This window comes from Myiozetetes cayanensis, unplaced genomic scaffold (assembly GCF_022539395.1).
Source record: "Myiozetetes cayanensis isolate MyiCay16 unplaced genomic scaffold, myiCay2020 scf3, whole genome shotgun sequence".
Taxonomy (NCBI): Eukaryota; Metazoa; Chordata; class Aves; order Passeriformes; family Tyrannidae; genus Myiozetetes; species Myiozetetes cayanensis.
The window spans coordinates 12,591,310-12,612,970 of NW_026087521.1; the positions used below are offsets into that span (position 1 = coordinate 12,591,310).

At 39.8% G+C, this 21,661-nt stretch overlaps 1 protein-coding gene across 2 annotated transcripts in view; it reads right to left on the reverse strand.

The window, feature by feature from the left end:
• Nucleotides 1-10,789: 10,789 nt before the first annotated feature.
• ORC5 (origin recognition complex subunit 5) overlaps nt 10,790-21,661 on the reverse strand; it is a 64,148-nt gene continuing 53,276 nt past the window's right edge. The window contains exons 14-16 of one of the 2 annotated variants that reach the window (XR_007629919.1): nt 14,902-15,014; nt 13,083-13,178; nt 11,208-11,343 (exon numbers count right to left, since the gene is read on the reverse strand). Coding sequence is in view for 1 of the 2 variants with exons in the window: in XM_050323644.1 (XP_050179601.1) it covers nt 11,298-11,343; nt 14,902-15,014 (159 nt within the window). In the remaining variant the exon portion in view is untranslated. Of the gene's footprint in view, nt 11,344-13,082; nt 13,179-14,901; nt 15,015-21,661 lie in introns of both variants that reach the window. The other variant, XM_050323644.1, reaches the window with a different exon arrangement.

Consider the following 21,661-nt stretch of genomic DNA (forward strand, 5'->3'; position numbering starts at 1 on the left):
ATGCAAAGGAGATTGGGGTCAAACATTAAGATATATTCATATAAACTGATCCCTAACTGAGCTGTGAAAAGGTCAATTCCATTTCCAGGGATCAAAATGCAGAGATGGGCTCTTCTATCTACAGCCCCCTCCATAACCCACTGGAGTCAGAAAAAGTCTTTGGATCTTCCCCTCAAATGCTATTAATCCTCAGAATTTAAAAAACTTATAATGAGAGATCAAAGCTAAAATTTCAGCAACAATGAACTAATTTTCCCGATGCCCAAATATGCTTAGTAGCCAACACCAGGAAGTTAAACTAAAACAGCAGGTTTTCCTACAGACTTTTCATCTGTGATGTTGCTTAATTTTTTTTCACAAAGAAATGTGTGAAATTAATTGAAGAAACCAACTTTTGCACTCCCTGTGGTATTTCACCTGTATTTTAAAAAACAGACCTGAGAAGGGAAGCAGCATGTTTTAAGCTTGTACAAGATTTAAAATCTCCTGTATGCTTCTCCTTGGGACACACAGAAAACAAAGAGAAAGGAAGTTACTGGATGTACTGGGGAAAATGATGTTAAGAGCCTTGTAAGTTAAAACCCAAGCAGTTTATGAGAAAAAGCAGACTGATGCAGTTTAGCATTTAGGGCTCAGTCAGTATAGGGAAAAGTTCTGTGTACAAAGAAGTAATCTTTTAATAACAAACTTCTGTTGGTTACAAGTTAAAATGCCCACTGATTATAAAGGCTTGTAACATTTCAGGGGGTTATTGCCTCTGAGAGGTGTTGCCACTTCATTAGACATTTTTGTATTGTTCAAAAGCCTACAATGTTAAGATGTGCTTTCTTCTGCCTGAAATAATGCCTGAGACTCGAGTGAGGGGGTGAATGTATGGCGTATGCTGCTCATGAATAAAAGATGTGTGTAGCTAAGCAGTCTAGAGTGTTCCTCTCTTAGGGGATTAACTCTATTCATCAGAAAATTTTAAAGCATAATTTTTAAAGGTTTTTTTTGTGGATTTTTTGGGGTTTTTTGGTGGTTGTGTGGTTTTTTGTGTTGTTTTTTTTGTGGGTTTTGTTTGTTTTGTTTTTTTTTTTAAAGAGGAGGAATCCAAGCGTTTGAGTAATGGTGAAGATACTTTAGCAGAAGGGGTGGTAGGGAGGGAGCTAGGGAGGACATTGAGCCCCACCGTGGTCATGGGAGACATCTCAGTGCTGTCCTTTCTTTCAGGCAGAGGCAGCTCTCTGTGGTGAAACACCCCAAGCCCCCCGTGCATCCTGCTGGCAGACACAGCCAGGGAAACTCACTCTGTGGCAGAAGCTGTGCTGAAAATGTGGCCTTTTCTGAGCAGGAGGCTCATGGCATCACTCTGACACTTAAGAGGAGGTTGTGACCATGGCCCAACACTGCAGAACTTCAACTTTCCCTCTCTCACCCGAGATGCACAGCAATAAATCAAGCTCCTGACTCCCTGCAGCGTCCAAAGGGGTGACTCCTTGAGCTGAAGGAGGAGACCTCTCACCCGCACCTGCATCCCTGGCGACACGCACGAGTCACTGCTGGGCTCCCAGGCTGCCTGAGATGCAAAATACCTGTGCACTGACTCCCCAGCAAACAGCCAGTCAGGTGTCTTACAGGAGTTACTGGGGAAGGGTTTGTGCACGATCAGAAGCCACACAAGTGTGAAACCGCTCTGCTGTAGTGCAGCTCTCTGAGACTGGCACCCACAGTGCTGCTGCTCCTGCGTCTGAAATACCAGTGACAGTAAGTCAAGAAGGGGACGCTATATGAGGAGTGGCTGAGGTCACTTTGTTCAGCCTGGAGGAGACTGAAGGGAGAACTCATTGCAGTCTTCAGCATCCTCATGAGGGGAAGTGGAGGGGTAGGTACCAATCTCTTCACTCTCAGGACAGGACTCAAGGAAACAGCAGGAAGGTGAGTCAGGGGAGGTTTAGGTTGGATATCAGTAGACATTTTTCATCCAGAGGATGGCTGAGCACTGGAAGAAGATCCCCAGGGAAATGCTCATAGCACCAAGCCTGTCTGAGTTCAAGAAGAGTTTGGACCATGGTCTCAGGCACAGGGTGTGACTCTTCAGGTGTCCTGTGCGGGGCCAGGAATTGGACTTAATAATCCTGATGAGTCCCTTCCAACTCACCATATTCTATGACTCCATGAAGACACCAGGAGAAGGGGAACATGCTGCATATGCTGCCACTGGTGCCTCCTGGCAGCACAGCCATTGCACATGCTTGTCTACAGCAGTCACACCAGAGACATCAAAACTGGCCACATCACCCACCTTGGACATGGAGCTCCTGTGGGGAGGATTGAAGGTTGCTTGTGGAGAGCAGCCATACAGCTCCAACCCAGAAGCACACGCATGGAGTTAATCTGGCTTCCTCACAACAGCAAGGACTTTTAAAAATGTTTCAAATGACATGCCGAGAGGCTGCTGCTGCTCTTGTATTTGGCTGAGAGGGAAGATACAACCAGTGTTCTCCAGGTCTGTTTTCAGTGGCTCAGAAGTTTACACTCATGTGCCCTTGCCAGGACTGGGACCAAATCTCTAGTGATGGATGTCCTCTGCTTTTCCCAAGCCTCAATGGCACAACCAGGTACAAACAGTTGCAGTGTTCTCCCCTTGTGCAGTCTTTGTATGCAACCCATCAGGAACTGCTCTGCACATGGCAAGAAGAAAGGGAAAGCCACTGTATGCCCATGACAGTTTTAGCCTCCAGATATCACCTCTTCATCTTGTAGTCCTTATAACACAATTTTTTCCTTTTCAGCTCTGGAAAATATCTGTTTTCCTTTCAATTTGGCAGCAAATGATTGAATTTGTTTTGTGAAGAATCACAAAAAAACCCACAGCCCTGAAAATGTGAGAAAAAAAAAGAGAAATACTCCTGTTTCTATAACGTTGTGACTCTGCCTGCAGGGTTAGCAAGCAGTGGATTGCACTTATAGTTTAAGCATCTATTTGTTTTATTGCAGGAAAAACATCAGCATGTGTGCTGTATTTTTTTGGCTTCTAAACAGCAGAGTAAATGTACATCAAATTGAGAGGTATTGTATAATATATGAAAAGAAGACATTTTGATCTGTGCAGCAAAATGAAAACTATGCAAATTATTAGCAGTTTATAGGGAATAAAGTTTTACTATACATAATTTTATGTGCTTGTACAGAGAATCTGTAATCCCACTAAGGAACATTCACTCTACATATAATAAATGAGGGGGTTTTAGCATGAGAAACCTTTTAAGCCAATAAATACCTAAAATATGGAGATTAAAACCAGTATTGGAATACACGTGGTAGCTAAACAAAATCATCACATTTGTGCTTACCGACTGCAGTATTCAGCAAACTCTACATTTTCCCTAGAAATACTTTGCTTTAAATTCCATAATTTTTTTTGCCACATTTCTCACTTAAAAGCCTGCATGAGCTTTTGTACTGTTGCCAGGCTTATTTTTTGTTTATATACAGGTTCTTGCCATGGAGATATGTCCCTGACATGAAGGCATCCAGTATAGGAAATGACATGCAATGCCTTATTCTTCTGGTTTAATTAATGCTCTGACAACTTGGCAATAAGGCTCCAGTGAAGAAAAGGTCTCTGCAGGGAACCGCAGGTTTCGAGCAATAAGAAAGCTGTCAAAATTTTACTATATATCTATAGTAACATATCGAACATCCAAAGATTTCTGGAAGGCATCTGTAGAAAAGAATTCAGAAGAAAAAAGGTTAGCACAAAAATGATGTTCCTTAACCTACTAAAAATAAAAGAATGACTTTCTCAGCAGCCGGAGTTGGAACTGGGTAAGCAGCCTATGCTGACTTACCCGTTTCATGCAAAAAGAAATTCCAGGTTTTAATGAGCGAGGACTGTTTGACACAAACAGTAAAAAGGATTAGCCTGATCCCTGTTGAGACTGGTTCTTTTCTGTGATTTAAACAAGCTGAATGAAGAGTAGATCTGTTCCACACAGTAATCCATGTAACCACTCTAGATATCCGTGACCAAATCTGTATGCCCAGGTCTTCCGCTCCAAACTTCTTGTCTTTCTTAGCTGAAAGCACAACAGCAGTGTCTTGGCACATAGGCAGGAAAAGGTGTCCTCTCTCTCCCCTCTGACTGGTTCAATATTTTGAGGAGCATCAAAGATAACATCCCCAAAGGAGACTCCCAACAGCTCTCAAGGCAGCCTGCAGGCACAGACCTTGGATCATCAGAAACCTGTGATCCATGTCCTAATGAAGAGTATCATTTGATATTCATGATACTGCAGTGGTTAAGCACAAATGTGATGATTTGTGCTCTATCACAATCCTCACTTTCCCAGGAAAGGAAATTGAGAAGGAAACAGCAGACCAAACTCACTACCACCTGACGTCCTCCACTATCTCCATATCTCTTAGGCTGTGAACATGAAGAGACACTGCTGTCTTTTCTGATGGATGAGCTATTCTTCAGCTAGTGATGGAAAACAGCTGCCCATGGTCACACACTTAATTGCCTTCCACACCAAAAATTCATGTTGTACCCTCTGAGAAAAATATAAACCAGCCACATATTTATGTATCACTCTGAAATCGGGATTTGTGACTCCTATAGTGTGAAGGCTTCCAAGTCATGTGAAAGCTTACAACTGCCACACGCTACCTGATACACAGCAGTTTTAATTTCCAGTCTAATTACCTGCTTCCCTACTTTTTATTTTAGCGAAAAGATTAATTTATTTCTGCAAATACATCTCAAATGGATCAGAGGGATCAGCTTCAGTCTGCTCAGGGGTCTGACTTTCAAAGAAGGTGTGGATGGTGAACAACAGAGGTATTGCAGAGGACAAAACTTTGCAAAGTAACTGTGACTATTTGCACAACCATCATATTTGCTCTTCCTAGAATCAGCTGCACTCCTGAAATTAGATGAGATTTTGGTGAAAGGATTCTAAGTGACTAGAAAGCAACATGCTCAGGATAGATAAACATGTCTCTAGCGATAGCTCCAGATATGTTCTGTCTTGCCTGAAGTGAAGAGCGGCATGGAAGAAGCTATTTAAGGTTCCTGTACATGCCCCAACCCCAGGCTCAGTCAAGTGGAAGAGCCCATGCTGACAGAAGAGGAAGCTCCCCTCCCCGGGAGGCAGGAGCTACAGGTTTGTTTACATCACTGGAGAAACCATGTACTTGTCTTCGGTTGTTCTTCTCATTTTCCCTGAAATTCCCAAATCTCAGCATGACGCTGTTCTCAGAAGTTTAAGCAGGACTCCCAGCTATTTGTTGATTTCTAATGATTTGCATCCTTAAGGAATAATCAAAAATGGCATAGAAAATGTAAATGTGAGGAAATGGGATGGGTATTCATTCAGCCATGCAGCTGGAATTCAGGAACTGCTGTAATTGCACGCGAGCAACATCATTTGCCTCCCTTGTAGATATTTTGCTTATTCACATCACGTCTTTGTTTTGCAGGGTTGGTTGTTGCTGAAGTTCCTCCACCCTGCAAAATGTAATAACTGCTCTCAGCTGTTGATCTTAGGCTGGGATACTGAGTTGCTCAGGGATGGCTACACCAGGGCTGGCATCCAGGGCAGCATCACAGACAGAGCAGGGCACTTGCTTCCCCATGAGAACTGCTGGGCCAGACAGGAACTCGCAGTGCACTGGATGCAATGGTGGAGGAAGAATTAACAGGAGCTGGGACTGTACTGATGGAAATGGAGGAAAGGGAAAAACAGCACCTATAAATACTGTAAAAACTCTTTAACTTATGAGAAACAATGAAAACAGCTAGAATATAATCAAGGCTTTTGCCATCAGAGTGGCAAAGAACTTTCTCTCCATCGCTGTCTCTTGGGTATGTTCACCTTTTGCTGAATTTTGTAGAAACATGCTCCCTCATCTGGCAAGGTTGCCTTAATGAGAGGTTACATACTTTACACTTGGCTATTCTTCCAATTGTTCTCTGACTCCCAGGATTTAGGAGGTGCCTGGGTGAAAGTCCTCATTACCTACATGAACACATAGGAAGTGCTCAGCTGCTGAACTACCAACACACTGGCTCCAGGAAAGTCTGATAGCAAAGCTCTATTTCCCAGCCCTACCAGTCCGATTTTATTCTTCTGAACTCAACTATCTGAACAAAGTACATGAAATAATGAGCAGCACATATTTCCCTGAGCAAGAACTGACTGCAGAAAAGAAACTATTTGCATATTAGAAATCCTGTTCTGTAGAAAATCTGTATGTGCCAGGAAAACTGAACATATGTGCTGAATGAATTTAGGCAAAGCTGCACCTTCGCTGTGCTGCTTATGAAAAATCACATTTACTACACCAGTCTGACACTGACATGAGCTTTTCATCAGCATTTCGTCAAAATCAAACAAATACGAAGAACACCAAGAATAAGACAATACAGCATTTCATGGTTCAACATACTTCACCAGGATGTGGAAAAGAACCTTGTTGAAGCCAAACACCTGCCCTCAAGTACCCAACCAAACAAGTGCTGGCAGGACAGAGGACAGTATGTGCCAACAGGTACTTGAACAATGCACATGTGCACCATGGGGAGATAGGCAGCCCACAGCAGCCTTCCTGCCCTGCTTGCTTGTGGGAGATCCCTTGGGCTGTGCTTGTGGCACAGTTCTCTGCAAGAACCATTTCAAAAAATAACGCAGAATTGCAGCAGGAGGGTACAGGAAGAAACAGAGTACAGAAGTCTGGTAGAGTTCTGGATACTTCAAAACATCAAAAAGTTTGATGGAGTTGCCCAGCTGCCTACCCAAACAGTAGGCAGTGAACATGTATTGTCTTCCAGTATTTTCTTCTTTGGTGTCTGGTGGTGGTAACTCCCTTGGAAGAGCTGTATGACAAAACCTTTTTGGCAACTGCAATACACCAATGGAAACGATTTGCAACCAAAGTACCTGTCTGTTCAAAACCAGTGTTTGAACCAAATGAAAGGAAGAGTTAGCAATAGTTCTACTGCTTTGGAAAAATGGGGTATTGGCATTCACTTGTTCAACTTAAAAGCATGGAAATATCACTGGCCATGGGCTGCTTGACAGTCTATCTTACTTTAATACGGTACTTCTAAGCTTCTTGATATCAGACACCTGGATACTTGGTTATTCAAATATATGGCTGATACATTGCTAATGTCCAATAACAAGCAGTATGATAAAGACATTGCCATTGAGCTGTTGTTTTTTAAAGACAACCCCAAACCCAGTTTTTGGGCAAATGTCATGATAAGGGTTGTACTTTTGCAGTTTCAACTCTGCTGCACACACAAAAAATTTCTGTATTGTTTTCAGATTTATTTTTTTAAATGGTTTTAATACACACGCACAAAAATAAAAAAAAAACAGAGTAAAACTGAGCTCATTCCATGTTATCTTTATCTGAGTATTGTACCATTTATATGAATCTGCCTGTTCAGAGCAAAAGACATTACATGGATGCTGAGATAAAAACCAGTTTTTGTTATTAATCTCCCATTCAATTTTCTAGTGGAGCCATTCCAGTATCTACAAACACATAAAAATTTTGTATTGTCTATGATTAGACTTGCTAATCAAGCTGTACCTTTATCCCAATGCATATTTACCAGCAATGATAAGGCACTTCTGTAATTTATGCCATTCTGTCACTGGGAAAACTGGAGAAGTTACTTCACCTCAGGTAGTATTTACTCCTGTATGGAATAAATCTTCTGTTCCACAATTATCTGGGCTGACTAGAACACACAGGATGCCAACTCCAGGCAACCCTTAAGAATCTGCTGTTTCTCTCTTCCCTGCTATCTCTGTCAGTACAAGTGCAGAGGGAATATCTAATCCTGAGATAGTCAGCTGTGCACATTTTGTTCATAGGTCACAAACGAAGTATCTCCTATGCTCCTGCTGGGAATCCTGCCCTTCACACTATTCTCCAGGCATGGCTGGCTGTTTCAATTATGAGAGGAACACAGCACTTGAATGGTCTTGGCGAAAGTACTGGAAAAATGTAACCAACGGTAAAAACAAATGTATTCTCATATGGTGTATAAAAGCATCAGAACTCAGACGGTACTCAAAGAACCAATTTATTTCTTTAAATCACCCCAAACCAGACACAATACTTACAGGGATTCTTATGGTAGAAGCAGCAGGCTCAGGGAGAACCAGAGTAAGGCAAATCACCATCAGAGAGTAAATCTCTTGCTGTATTACATGTGGATGCAGCCTTGCAAGCCTTTTTAAATATAAAATCTTCATGTTATGTGTACAAAAATGCAGCTGTTGATGAAGTCAGAGCTATTCAAGGGCACTAATTTCTTTGCAACTGATGATAGCTGCACTTCTTTCTCCGCTACTTTCTTCTTGTAAGAACAAGACCCTGCTCCTGCTGATGTTTGGATCAGCCCTTGGAGACAGGCACTAAGTAATATAAGTCTATAATTTTTACAATATTATGATGCTTTGTGACTCACAAATCATAAAAATATTCTCAGGTATTTTAAAATACATACTGCAGCACTAAAGTATTGAAGGATTTCTGGCTAGCTCAACAACTGTCTTGCTCTGCATCATTTGCAAAGTTCTTAAAACCACCTGTAGGAGGGATGAAATCCTGGCCCAGGAGAGGCTAAAGTAGGCCACACCTCATCCATGAAAGTGGGATCTCAGAACAGGGTATTGCTAGGGTATCTATTAAGAAACTCAGCAGTAATTTATAAACTCATTGACATGGCTATATAGAAATATTTCTAGTTTGTCAGAATAAATCCTACTATTCATCATCAGCATAGTTATAGCCTACATCAATCATCTGCACTTCAGTCACCTTGTTCATTCTCATACTCTGCTGATTCAGCTTTAATTTTATATCACTCATACGAGTCTTTCACAAAGGTCACAAAAGTGCCTTCAATGTAAGGAGAGTGGTTCTGTCTAATGGCTTCTCAGTTAGTACTCCTTCTCTAGTTAAGCTCATTTCAGTCAAATTAACTACATTCCACAAAAATTAGTATCCTCATCCTTTGGATTTACACTGGAAATAATCATCAGTAGTCATCAGGCTAGGATAGGAGACATTAGATTGAAAAAACAGCAGCAGAACCAAGTTTTCTCACTACTTATTTTCTAAGACCTTTATTTCATATCTTTAATTTGTGCTTCAAACTTGTAGCTAAGGAGTTTTGAGGTCTGGTCTCCTTTGTGCGAGTGACTGGGCTTTAGTGAAAAAAAAAAATTTTAGTTACTCAAGATTTGTAGCACTTAACAAATTCATATCAGTCCCATCATGTTTCATATATCAAATTCTAATCCAGATCAGAAATTACAAAACCCTATGATCTATTGCTGTTGTTTTTCATGGACTGGTTTACATATGAACACTTCAAAACTTCTTTCCTCTCCAACTTGCAGCCCTAGGTAGTCATACAGAAGATTCACAAGAGCTGAGCCCAGTCCAACACTACCTCCAAGAGGAAAAAACACTGTAAAGTTTAGCCCAAAGTTGACCTTATGGACATTTTAATGGGTAAAAACAAAAGCAGATAGTAAACATTTTTGAAACAGGTTATGTGTTTGTATCTCAGCACTTCAGTAAGTGTGACAAATGTTGCCACCTCATGGACAGGTGCAGGGTTTGATTCAGCTCAGCGGTAGGAAGGAAAACAGATCACGGAGATGACTCATTGCTGCCCTTTCACACCCTCCTGAGGGAGGAAGCCAGAGCATGGCCCAAAAGGATGCTTTTGTCACTTGGATTCACCTGGAACTCATTCATTTGGGTCTGAATCCAGAAGTATGGCTACACATCCACAATGGAGAAAGAAAACAACACCAAGCACAAAAAAACCCCCCAAACAAACAACAAAACCCCACAAACAAACAAAAAACTAACCAACCCTCCCCCACCCCCCAAAAAAAACTCCCACAAGCAAAAAAACTAACCAACCAAAAAAAACCCCAAAGAAAAATAAACAAAAAAGAGAAAGGGCTAAACATGATCAGGGTATTTGACCATCGCCAATATCAGAGCAAAGGGGCAGAGAGACTGATGACTTTTCCTTGGAAAAAACCAGAATATTCAACATAGGACCTAGCATGGTCTTCTACTGTAAAACACTTAAAAGTGAGCATTCAAGAGTAAAACATCTGAGTAACAGGCTTGGGACCTGGAGTTTTCAAGAGGGTGACAGAAGTCTTCAGATTGATGAAGATAATAATCCCCAGCTGGACTAGGGGATTTTAATGCTCTATAAATTGGGAATATTTTACTTGTAACTTGTAATTGTAGTGTGTTCCATCACGTATTTCCAAAGCTGAAGTTTTATGTTATAATACCACATTATTTACTGTTCCACCTCTTTTGGGGAACTGCTGCAGAAATACTCTGTCACCTGTTGAATTTCTCCCTTTCTGATGAAAAGGCAGCTGTGCCATCCTCCTTTACAGGGCAGAGATTGTTATAAAAGCCGTTACACAATGTGTATCAAAGTATGTTCATTCCAAACGGCACTATAATTAGCACTTTATATAACTGGATGAGCATAAAAGGACTATAAAATGCTGAAGTAAAAATAAAACATTTCAAGTTTGACATAGGGATAGAACTTTAAGAATCAAGGATTTTTTTTAAATAGAGCTTTTTAAAAATAGATTCATAGTCAAAATTTATGAATGGTCTGAAAAAAGACAGTATGGTGTCTAATTGGGAGTTTCCTATCATCGTGATCTCCATGTAACAGTGTAACAGTCTGCCTACATACTACTGAAGAGAAAGAAGAATTTGTACCAGCTTGATTTTTAAATATGTTCTTATGTTTATTATACTTTGCTACTCCACTCTCCTAAAATGGTGGCCTCAGGAAAAGCTGCTTTGGCAGGCAATTGCAAAGATTCCTGCGGAGAGGAAGTGAAAAGACTGGGCATACAAACAACGGCTGCTGCCATGTTCAAAGCACTGGGGAGAGTTCATAGAGCAAAATGCAGTCCTAAGTAAATGGGTTTCAGGCAATTTCAGTGTTAAGATAACATCATTAAGAGTAGAACAGATTGTGCTCAAACCCTGCTGTTTATAATTAACACATTGCTTCCAAATACTCCAGGGTCCCCGGTAAATAGTCCTCTGCTCAGATCCACCCAGACCAATCAGAGTATTTTCATCAGGTTCCATGCTGGGCCAGCACCTGTTTGGACAAATCCAAAAGAGCCAAAATACTCTTCTTTCTGGCCAGCTAAGTAGATAGATGAACACAGCTTGCCTTAGTCATTGTCACAGTGTCCATATGGCTGTGAAGCTTGTTTTCACAAGAAATCGTACAAGTACTTTATTATGTCGAAGTTCACGGTCCTATAAACAAAAACACAGTATATTAGAGCAATCATCTTAACAGTGCTAAGACTTTAACCTGTTTGAAGACAGCAGACACGGGACATTCTGCACAATCAAAACCAAGCAACATCCCCAAAAGAAATGCAAGCAAGGATTAATGAATTTTTAACTTCTATCATTATTTACAATACCTCTCTTCTGATTACTTAAACTTTGTAATATTCTGAAAAGGAAATAAAGCAACTTCCTAGTAAAAAATGGAAGATTCTTATTCAATCATTAGTAGTAAAAATATATCAAAGTTAGTAAGATTATATTTTCATATAGTAAACTTGATACTCTAGTTGGTGATGCAAAGCAGCAACCTTTTATGCTACTGAATGTTTTGTTCATCTCTCAAACCACCTGTTTTAGCATTTACTATGTAATTCCTTCATCTGTACTCATTTGTAGTCTGCGTTCTTTCAGTCTTGACAGTAGTTGACCCATGTTCATAGCTAAATTTGAAAAATCCAAGAATGTCACTCAATGAGATAGAAGATTTTAATGTACACTTTTGTACTTTAATGGCAGGCAAAATGAAACAGCAGTAGAATAAAACATATAATTATTTTTTTTGTCTCTAAACCCATTCTTCTATACAATCTAACACTCAGACTTTGGGGTTTACTGTTTGAATAAATAATGCAAATTACTGCATGTAATGACAAGTATAAAATTAAAAGGTTTTTTTTTTATAAAAGTATTCAATGATGCAAAAATAACAGCTAACAATGCAAAGTGAGATTAACTAGTTGAATGTCTTACTTGTTCGACTTCAATAATTTAATATTCTCTGTTCATGCATCAGCCTGTAACCCACTTTTCAAAAAGTTTCTATAAAACATCATATTGGACAGAGAAAAAGTTTAGAAATCCCCAAGATACATAACAGGAAATACTGTGTTACAGTCTATTTAATAATCCAGTGACAAATTTAAAGAAATAAACTACCACTGTTAGACACGCGTGTCATTGTGTCACTCAAAAATGTGCTTTAGCTACAAGGCTTTCCACAGAAACAAAATCATACAAATCATAACAAACGCTGACCTTATCAACTAAATGAAACACAATTGTCCTGTCATAACAACTGAGTTTATTACAGACTCTCTGAAAAGATCCACTGCATTCAACAAACATTAAGAGAGCCCTACGTCAGCTAGCGAAAATCCAGGAACTTAGGTTTAAAATTCTTAAAACAGAAAGATTTCTAACAAAGAGATGTCCAACTTTACCTTCAGCTAAAAGTTTAACCACTACGTGGTAGAAACCATGGAAATATGTCCACAAAGGCAGAGTATATGCAACAGAATAGAGCCAGACATGAGTTCTGTGGTACTGAAGAAAAAAGACTGTACCCTGTCAGCAGTTATCACACTAAAAGCCACCAGCAAAAGATAAGTTTTTTACTTTTTTCCAAAAACAGGTGGCTTTTTTTTAATACAAACTTCACTTTTGCTTATAAAATACAGAAAATGAAATGACAATCTGAACGGCTTGAATGGGGGTGGGGAGGAAAAGAGCATCCTTTTCTGTCCCACTCTTTGCACTCTCCAGCCTTCCATTGGAAAATACACAGGAGTAGCAAGGCTGAGATGGTAAGAAGGCTGAGATGGTAACAAGGCTGAGGTATCTGAAGATTTTACTGACTGACAAACTTATTTTAGGACCACTATAGTAACAGAGAAAGAAGAATCAGAAGATGGGCTGCTTACTTGATGTGTATTTTGGTAGAAATTGCGAAGTAGTTCTTCTCTGCAACAAATATAACCTCTCCCATGGGTGGTTAAAATCTACAGTCTAATCTGCAGCTGCAAGACAATAGCACAGATAGAAAATGAAATTTCTCAAAGCACAGAAGATCGTGCCTTCGCTCCAGTGAGAGAAGAGGGGAGCCCATTTATCTGAGTTCATGAAACCCTGTCTTTCTACATACCATCCTCCTTAAAGATTTAACAAATACTGTGGGCTGAAAAATGTATTTTAATGAAAGGTGCAAGAAGGGAATAAAGCGAGATAAAAAAAGGGAGGAAACAGGAGAAATGCAAAACAGGTCAACTTCAAAATCCATCAGGTCATTTAAACGGCCCTATCTATGCAGCACAGAAACACCTGCAAATTACTTGGAGGGGGAGGAAAACAGAACTGCTTTCTCCCTCATAACATGTAGGAAAAGTCACTTTGGACATATATATGGGTATATACACATATATACACATACACACACACATCTGATCTAAAGGAGAGCAAACCGAAGCACTATACCACGCACTGAGTGATAGTGTCTCTGACAACTACGTTCTCCCATAAGCATGAGGGCCATAGCACAAGTTTTGGTCCTATTTTCTGGCCACCTCTATCTTCCTTTAATGGAGTCAGCAACTTTAATGGAGTCAGTGAAACTTCTAAGGATGTTAAAGCTGCAAGGAGAGGGCTGTCATTTCAAGTATCTTTACTCAAAGATACATACAATGTATAAATGTACACTCAACAATGTTGTTGAGCAGATGGTCTGCTGTACTTGGCACCAGAGGGAGCTTTTTCAGGGCACCATTCACAAGAGACTTTATTGCTGGGAATAGCAAACTGACATAGCGAAGCCGTGGAGGTCCTGCCAGTGTGGTACAGCCTGACCCAGACAGAGTTTCGTTCTATGGCCTGTACAACTGAAAATTGAAATTAGTGTATCTGTTGCATTTACCGACAAGGCTACTGGACATTTAAAAGCTCAGGAGAGCAACATGTGCATTGAGGTTACAGCATACAGTCTACACCACAGGTTCCTCTGAAATCCCACATTACAGAGAAGAGTTGGCCTGGAGAATGTTTCTCCTTTCTGGGCTCTGTTCTGGCTAGACTGTTTATCCAAGACTTCCTAACAAGCTGGCTGAAGCAACAGGTGTGAGGTAGTGCTGGTGGCATTTGATAAATATGAGACATAGGCCTGATTGTTGTCTTTGTATTGCACCTATTTCTGTCTGCAGATTATTGACATCTCTCCTGATGGACCTGGAACTGTTCTCAGACTTCAAGACTGAAGGCTCTGAATTAACAAAGCCACTGACGTACCTACATTCATTTATATATTGGCTTGTATCAACTACAGATCACACAAGACAGATTATGTGGAAGAATTCTTATAATCTATGTAGTTTTTATATCATATGTGTGACAGACATTGTTAAGAACAAAATATAATTTCAGATTCAAATACCATAATGTGCCTTTTGGTAATAAAATGGATTGACATTTTAGAGCAGTATTTTCACATGAAGTCCCTGACCTTTATTAAGCACAAAGACAGTATGTTACTGTAACACATACTGCCACTGTAACATAAATCTTTTTCAAAACAGGCTTGGACTATACTTACCTCAGCTTCTCGTAAATAAGACAACTCAGTCATTAATTCTTAGAAAACATCCATAGATTTCTATTCTGGTCTGCAAAGAGCTAAAGACTGAGCAAATACTTGGTTTGAACTCTCTATTCAAGTCAGCACATACAACAGTAAATGAACTGTAATAGGCTCACCGGGCAACAGCTCTGATGAAGTCCAGAGATACAGTACATTTGTATCGTGGTCCTTCCAGCTGGTCGTTCTGGCCAACCATGGATAACAGCTGGAGAGTCACAAGAGAGGTGATCTAGGAACAAGAGAAACTAGGAACATTAGTAATTTCTGTTAATGTGAATAGCATTGGTCAACTTGGTTTTGTTGGTTGTTTTTTTTTGTTTGTTTGTTTCGGTTTTTTGTTTTGGTTTGGTTTTTTGTTTGGTTGGTTGGGGTTTTTTTTAACATTTGCCATAATTCCTGTATTTCTCTGGAAAGTCATTCTTAGTTGCCTGCTGATCTTCTCATAGTTCGGCAGCTTGCAAACCCAGGAATGTATATAAATTTTTCCATTACATTTACAGCAGAAGAAGTGAAAGACACAGTCTAAACCCTTTATCCTTTGTATCAAGAAGAATTCTGATCAGAAGAACAGGAATTATAGGCATGAGCTGAACATTTTTCAAGTTTCTGTCTGACAACCAGGAGAGACTTGAATTTTCTTTTCTTTATACCCAAAGACCTACTCTTGAACTTTCACAATCAAAGCTGGATATTCCTGTGCCAGCTTATAGCACATTTTGAACAGATGGATGTATCACTCTACTCCAGACAAAAAAGAATTTTAAGGTTGGAAAGGAAAGGCTGGAAGATTGTGTGCTTAAAAAGAGTAAGGCCTGAGTTGGGAGAAATTTGCCTACGAACACACAGAGTCTCTTGACAGAGCCATTGATTATTTTACCAAAATAGCAATGTACCAGCATAATTTTTTCCCTATCTTTGTTCCTCCTAATGATGACTGCAGCATCATTGAAGTGCAGTCGTGGGATGTCTCCACTGAGTGCAGCCAACCCACTCTGACTCAGTTAGGAAGAAACACTGTGGTGATTCCATTGTCTCCCTACCTGATTCCAGGGGAAAGAAAGAGGTAAACTCAGAAAAGAAAATTTTTTCCTGGCCTTTGCAATAGATGGCACTGACAATTCAGGGCAACATGGTTACAGTCTGTGACAAACTGGTATCTGACCACAAGTCTCATTTTCAAAAACCAGCCAACCATAACCCACTTCTGTGTAACGATAATAGCACAGTAAGGAATTTCTCAAGAATAAATATATGAGGAAAGAAAGTGTCAGTTCAAACCTTCAAGGAAGCACATTGCTATAAAAAGCATCAGCAAGTTCTCACTGGTATCAATAACAATTAAAAAAAATAATCCTAACTCAGTAGTAACCCCACTCTTTTGCTGAAAATATACTTGGTCTTCAAATTTATGACAGTGCTTTGCTTGCAGGAGGTAGGAATAATAACTGAAGTTTCTCTTGAAGTGGACATAAGAAATTGACACCTACCTGAGAACAGAAAAAAATACGGTCATCAAGAAAGGCAATTTTTTTAACAGCCTGTACTTAACTTTTTTTTATGAGACATAAGGTAACAATAGCTTTGATGCCATCATTCTGCAAAGTCTGTGCAGTTTGTTTAAGGAATGTTGGTCTACACACAGTCACAAAGACAAATTCCATTTACTTAATTTAGATATATAAATTACATGATTTATGAAATTTTAGCATTGACAGCATCTAAGAAAATTGAACTCAGTATGTGGTAAATGGCTCAAAATCCAGTTCATTAATCACTCTGAATGTATTACTGAATTGGTATAAACCTCAAACTTATCATATGTTTATTTTCTTAAAATACTCATGAGTTGAGAGCACATTCTTCATTCCACAGAGTCCTTATTCAGTCAATGAAGAACCATTATGAAGTAATCTGGTGTAACAATTGCTGATTTACACCCTAGTGCACCAATACTGGCAAATCACTTCTCCAATACATACTTGTAGCTGACTCCACCTTCAGAGATCAGCAGTAAAGGAATGGCAGCAGACTCCTAAAAGCTCCCAGTGACCACAGCAAAAGTCAGGACAGTGTGGAGTTGGACCCATCTCAGTTTTATGTGGGATGTAAAAGACTCAATATACAATATTACAAGACAAATGAGGCTATTGATCATCAGAGTAACACAAACTTACTTACCAAACTGCAACCTTTTACTAACTTCTTTCACAATACTTTGCTTAATACAATGTCATCACAGGGAAGCAAGTGCTGAAACAGCAAGTCTCGACCCTGAGACCACTTAAAAAGACAGCAGTAGAGAGAACTGTCATTTTCAATTCATGCAGGCAAGAAACAGTTTCATATCTAAGAGGAGTAAATAGGGACCAGCCTGTATAAATACAGACAGCCAAATGTTAGAAGGTAAAACACCTAACTCGGTATTTTTGGAGTACAATTCAAAACACAGTTACAGATGCCTAGCCCATACATGGAGAAAGGCAGAGATCGCCAAAGGACAAGTCCAAAAGCCTTCCTGCCGAGGGAGCAGCAGCCTGAAGCTTTGTCTGCACAGCACTTTCAACGGGTTCAGGAGCAATCAAAAACAGCAAGGGAGTTCTATCACCCCAAAACAAAGACTTCTTCATTTTTTCCTGCTTTACACAATATAGCAGGATTGTCCTCCTGCTGAGTCAGCCACAGAAATGGACAAGACACTTATTTTGTGCAATAAATTGATTTGTTAGAAGATTCAACTGTGGTAGATGTGGGCAGTATTAAATCCCTCAAATATTTTGTGCTGAACCTATCTGTCTACATCCAGTAAATCCAAAATTACTGTCTTCACCAAGTGGCTGAGAAGTCTTCTAGGACACAGAAGGTTCAAATCCCTCCTGAGACAAGAGGTTTGAGCGCGTCTTTGCTGAATGTCTGACAGCTACCTCGATGGGGGGCAGAGGAAGGAGGAAGGAAAAGCTGTGTATGGCATTAAATCATCACCAGACCTAACTTGCATTCTAACTGCTTCTGAAGCTGAGCTATTTTGCATAAAATTGCAATCATAGAGTCTCTCTGTGCCTACTTAGGGCATTCACCTGGCAAAGCAGGATACAGTGGAATGAAGTGGGTTTAAGCCAGGGTATTTGCAGTAAAATTTTAAAGCTCACCTATAACTTAAGCATTGAAAAACCTTACTACTTAAAAAGTTCAGGTGTTGCAGAACTTTGGAGGCAATATGTTCTTAAATTAAGACACATCAAAAGTTTGAAACACAGATGGGAAAAGTATAAACGCCATGCCAAACTAATTGCAAGTCTTAGCCAAAAATACCCCTTCACTTTTCAAAGCTTTTTTTTTTTCCTTTTTTTAATACCATGGGTACAGTGGCTCCATTTCATGATCACAAAAGCTTGGGAAAAAACATCTGGCAAGAGCAGACTAGAAACAAGCCAGAAAAACTGTGTGGCATAAAAAAGAATATTTGTAGAGAATCTTTTGAACAAAAGAAATTACAGTTGGAAGAAATACTCTAGAGATACTTGTAAATTTACTTAAACTGTAAAAGATTTAATATTAGCAAAAATTAGGATGTAAATGAAATTTTCTACAGGAATAACAAAAAACCTGAAAAAAATATTACTGATCTGAAAGATATAAAGGAACAGGTTTCACCGCTATGTTTAAAAATAAGTCATGGCAGAGCTTGGTTTGAAATACATTTGAGTGAGAAACCTGCTGCTGAGATCACGGATCCAAGGTGAGAATAATCATAAAAACACAGTCGAGAGGTGCTGCCAGGAGGCAATGATCGCTCAGGTTGCTTCTGGAGATGCCCTGGTCAAACGTGGACGTTGAAACCTCTGGAAAAAACCAAGCAACTCACAAGCCATCCTTAAAGGCGGCTTTTTCTCCTATCAGCCTGGACTAACAGATGGGCCTTGCATCATTCCCCAAGCAGACACAAAGACCGGCTTTGTGAGCACATGGCTGCGTGGAAGTGAGAAGGATTCCAGAAGCAGGGTCTGTCTGCTGAGAAAGGCCATGCTCTTCCCGAGGACATCACAAGAAGCAAGAAAACATTCAGTGAGGTGCAAAACATGAGCAGAATTAGAACTCAAGATACAGGGAAACACATGGTTAGTCTGGGTGAGCAATGACAGACTATCACAGGAAAGAGTCTGGACAAAGTGTGGGACACATCCCAAATCCATAGGATAAAACTAAACAGAGAAAATACTACGGACTATTTGGGGTGGAGGGGGAAGGTGTTTCCTCAGAAATGTGACTGAAATCTCACCAAGTGGTACATTTTAAACTGGACTGGAAAAATATTAATGAAAGACACTAGGAGGAACGATTTCAAACTGGCAGAGATATACTAGATTATCTGCGAGGTATTTTTCACCTCCACAGTTTATAATCTTGAATTATCTTGCCCAAGACGCAACATTAATTCTAAACTCTTCAGTCTGGCTTACTTTCATCCACAGATTCTGAACCTCAAATGTATCAAGAAACTAAGACATTACCTTATTCAGCACCATCAGAGAAGGATACTACATTTTTTCACAGTCACCATCCTGGTGCTTTGCAGCACCATCATCCCATGGCTCTCAGAGCAAAGGTGCAGCTCACTGCACTTGTTCGAAACCTACCACTGCCAAGAGTCACATTCGTGCACAGGCTGAAACCACTGCTATGCAACAAGGCACTTTGAAAACCAGATGCCATTTACAAAACACATTTCAGTCGAAATGACTGTGCAATAGTCTCCTGGAGTTAAATTCAATGACCCTAGTACAAATTATGTGAGTGTAAAAAAAAACTGCTCAAAATTATTTCAATCAAAATTATAGCCAGAGTATGCTCAGTATGTCAGCCTTGTTCCAAAAGCTCATACAGAAAGGTAACCATAGAATACTGCAACTGTATATGTTTAAGCCGGCAACTGTTTTCATAAAAATTATTAAAAATAAATTAACACCTTTCTGAATGCTTGTACAAAAGAAATCAGGTTTTGATACTGAATTATGTTTCACGTAAGGCTTTTAATGCATGAAAAAAATACAACAGAAGGGATGCCCCTCCAGACTACCTATAGCTTTCCAGTGTGTAATTAAAGCATTCATCACCACATGCTTTGGCTTGATATTTTACCTTTTTCTCAGCCTAAAGTAATTCAACTCTTTTTTTAAACTATACTGTGAACGCAGTCAAAATGTTTTTGACATTAACAGAGCCACCCACAGAGCGGGGTATCCCAGACCCAGCCTCAAGTGCTGCTCCACAGACAGCACTCTGTGCCCCTCACTTTGGTAATACACATAGGTGGTTGTACAGGATGCTACAGGACAGTGACTCAGCCTGCTTTGCAAGCCATTTCTTCTATGAATGTTTGCATTCGGTACCTTTCTTTGTCCCAGATTAGTTATTTTTCCATGTTTCTGTCACATAAGTATTATTTCATTATTTTGTGTTGACTCTCCAGGACCTTGATTTCGTTTCACTCAAGGCAAATCTGTGGGATTTACACATTTAAACAAGTGACTCCATCGGTTTTTCCAAAGCGACATCACAGTGGTGGCTCAGCCATTTATTAAGACAAAACTTCCTTTAGTCTCTAAAAGACAATCCCTCCATATTAAGAACAAAGGTTTATTTACCCTCAAAGTACATGACCTTGAATTTCTCGGTGTTAAACTCACTGTGTCATTCTCACTACCTTCAAGATACTTCTTGTGTCTCTTCAGAATAGAAAAGTTTACTAAGCCCAAAGCATATAATGTCGAATTTTACTACAAAATTCCTTCATTTTTTACTCTGCAGATCACTAGAGTCATTCTCATATGGTATTCTCTCCTCTGTATTATCAGTTTTCATCACCTCTGGCTTTTTCTACTTAGTTTTGTTTTTTGTGTCCCATTTACACAAAATAATATTTGCCAAGAAACATTGCCAATTTCATACCCTTGTTCAAGGGATAATAATAATCCACTCCCGGGCAGGTGGGGCTCGTCAGCCCTTAAAGGCAACCCACCTACATCCTGAGGACCTCGCTGCCACCGTCCAAGCTCGCTTGGCCCCGGCAGATGAACCTTAGGATTAAAGGGTGGGCTCAGTTCCGCGCACACTGTGTCTCACCTAAAAAATCCAATGCGCAGGCTGGAAGGTGGAAAGACCTTCCCCAGATCTTCGCTCGCGAAGACTGGCCATTATATTATTATATTATATCAAGGGATAAATGTGCATCTTTTGTTTTTTTCTTTTCTCCTCCTCTTCTGCACCACTCCAGTCTCTCCTGTCTTTCAGACACAGAACATCATTCTGCACATTAGAAGCTGCCTTACTTACAGCATATTCTCCTTCAACTGGCTTCCTTGTGGCTCTTCTCTTGAATCTCAATAGAAGCAAATGTATTTCCCCTACTTCAAGGAGACAATTCCTACCCTTGCTCTATTCATATTTTAGAATACTTTCTCTCAATTAGCTGCCTGTCTTCTAGGTTTCTTTTTGTTCAGTGACTCTGACTAGCTGCAAATCTTGGCTCATCAGCACAGCATCCTTTCACCTCTCCTCTATACTTTCTCATTATCTCTACTCCTCACATCTTCTCTTCCCAAAACCACTATTTTCAAAAACAAAACAAAACAAAACAAACCACAACATAATTCTTTTAAAATGGGAACACTGAATCAAGATCCAGGAATCATCCCAGGACACTAAAAAGGCAATTTAAAAACGTAAACAAGAAACCCAGAAGGAAGTATTCCTCATCCAAATTTGTACTTAATCTGCGACACACTTTGTCACTGACAATTCAGTGTGGTGGTACAGAGTTTTGTGGAACTCAGACAGCCACTGCTCACATTCATGGAAGGAAATACAACCACAGCCTGC